We start from the raw sequence: 2,465 nt of genomic DNA on the forward strand, positions 1-2,465 counted from the left end.
AAAAAAAAAAAACCACCACAATTTCCACCTCATGTATCCAACATCCAGTTTGGGTGTCTGATAAACAACATATAATAACCTGCAGTGATAGGAAACACAGGATGAATCCTCACTAAAGTTTGTGTATAAAGAAAACCAGGTTGGAAAATGCTGAGAATTTGTTCTGATAGAGAGAAGACACTGAACATCTGAGAGCAGCAAACGGGCTCCCTCTGGAGTGGATTCCGGAATTAACAGAGGGTTCGATTTTCACAGGTGGCAGAGAAAATGAAAACCAGTAACAAAGCAAACGCCTTCTTGTCTCTTGTTGGTTTACTCCTCCTGTTCACAATGAGCACAGCGGGACCAATTCGAGGAGACTCTATCATGACTGAATGATATGGATCCATGCCCAGAATATTAAGTCATTAATTAGTTTTCACGCATGGACTTGTATGTGGAGAGGAGGCAAATTAAAGGATTCCTGAAGAGACAAGAAAGCTTTCTTAGCATGTAAAACACTCCAAAGAATCCCCAACAAAATCAACGATGAAGCCAGCTGAGAATCCACATTTTCAGCCCTGGCTCATGCACAGCTCTATAAGCACCTAACGAGCACAGCACCGGTGGTGCAGCCATGACGATGCACTTGATTTGAAAGGGAGAGAGGAACCACTTCAAGGGCATCCACAGACCCATGCTCTGCTGAAAAGGGTGAAGGCTGCTTTCAAGTTCACAGGTGAGAAAGGCCCCACATTCCCACGGCTGATTTGCATACAAGCCAATTAACAGAAAATTGTTTTCATGCAGAAAGAAAAAAGCGTTAGATCACCTACAAAGTGAAGTCAACTTACTGCCTGCTTTTGCTCTTCTTCCTAGAAACGTTGGCAAAAGAAAAGGAGGAGAGATAGGATAGGTTAATTACTACATGAAAAGGACACGGACACCCGCAAAACACACGACGGACCCCATGGGACAGAAGAACATGGCAAACTGCAGGACAATCTGCATGCACAGAAGGACACAGGGATGCTGGACCCCACAGCCACGGCAGGAGAGCAAAGGCCTCATTTGTTCCACGCTCAGAAGAAGACTCTTGACTGAACTGGCCTTCAGCGCTGGGTGAAGGTGGACAGATCGTGACTCATCTGGAAGGCCAGGAAAGGTGAGATACGGATGAGTTTATCCTCCTCTGAAGCAGTGAAATGCACACTATGACCTGCTGGGACACAGTCTGACCTCAACAGTACCAGCGTTCCTGGGCACATAGCCGAGCATTTCCTTCCTCATTGAGCGGTCTTCCTAGATCTTGTCCTTGCACATTTAACAACCATCTGAGTGCCGCGGACTCACGTCCTGCGGGCTCGGCTGGCCTCGGTAGCATCAGGCACTACAAGGCAGGCTGACAGCAGGTTTCTAATGACTCTCATCTAGGCAGCAACAGCACTTAGAGCTTTCTCAGGGTAACAGTGTGTGTCCTCTCCAGCAGTGGCTTTGCGTGGACCGGCAGTGCAGAGGGCAGCAGGAGCGCTGGTAAGCATGTCTGCCCAGTTCAGGTCATGGAATTAAAATCATTGGAATAAAAGCTCCCTCCAGCCTTGAAATCCATGAACCCATCTTCCCACCTTTCTCATCTATCTCCTGTCTGAGCACGATTAACCAGAACCTGCCCCTTCATTCAGAGCAGCTCCTTCTCACCCATCACTGTGCCAAAAGGTGTTTTCCTGATGTGCTGAGGGCACTGCTGGGACATCTGGGAGCCACTGCAGAGAACCCCACATTTCTGAGCAGATAGTTTGGGTTGTTTCCTCTAAGACTTGGGGTTCTTTTTTAGACACTGATGCAGCAGATGTAGGGTGTGGCTCCGCTCAACCACGGATCCACATCAGCAGTGGAGGCCAATGCTGCCCTCCCCACACTCCCACGTGTTTCCATTTGTTCCTCTTGCCAGCACGTTGTGAGCCAGGTCAGGGAAAAGATCTTAAACGATCTCCGCTCTACTAAAAAGTTGTTAGTTTGAAAAATGAGGCTTTAGCATTAACTACAGATGGGAAAAAAAACCCATCTCAAGAGGCACGGCGCTTGGCCAGGAGGACTGAGCAGTTACTAGATAAATCATCAGATCAGCCAGGGAGGAAATTACCTTGGAGGAAATGGAAGAAGTGAAATGGGATATGTCTGCCGAGTAGCTGTGGAGCTGAAAACAAAAGCCCTGCAAGAAGACAGCAAGAAGTCATTGCTGCAGACTGCTCATCAGAGGAGTGCCTGCCAGTGGCAGGAGGCTACCACAGGAGACTTCAGGAGAAGCGGGAAAGCTAAGCCAGCAGCCTGGATGGGGAAAAGAAGACAAAAAGTATTGGAAGAAAGTTGCTGACGAGAGTGCTGAAAGGTCACTGGCTACCGTTCAGCCCAGATCGACAGACTGGTAGGAGGACATGAGGTTAGCAGCCAATGGGAGCCCCCCCGCGGGCCCTGCAGCAGCCCTG

General features: G+C 48.7%; 1 protein-coding gene across 1 annotated transcript in view; it reads right to left on the reverse strand.

Annotated features, from left to right (window-relative positions):
- Nucleotides 1-833: 833 nt before the first annotated feature.
- The window catches only part of LOC104491581 (dystrobrevin beta-like), a gene marked incomplete at both ends in the record, with an annotated part of 59,334 nt that continues 57,702 nt past the window's right edge, over nt 834-2,465 (reverse strand). Inside the window, one exon of the mRNA XM_010134028.1 lies at nt 834-854. Coding sequence (XP_010132330.1) covers nt 834-854 — 21 coding nt within the window. The remainder of the gene's footprint in view (nt 855-2,465) is intronic.

This window comes from Buceros rhinoceros, unplaced genomic scaffold (assembly GCF_000710305.1).
Source record: "Buceros rhinoceros silvestris isolate BGI_N320 unplaced genomic scaffold, ASM71030v1 scaffold4504, whole genome shotgun sequence".
Taxonomy (NCBI): domain Eukaryota; kingdom Metazoa; phylum Chordata; class Aves; order Bucerotiformes; family Bucerotidae; genus Buceros; species Buceros rhinoceros.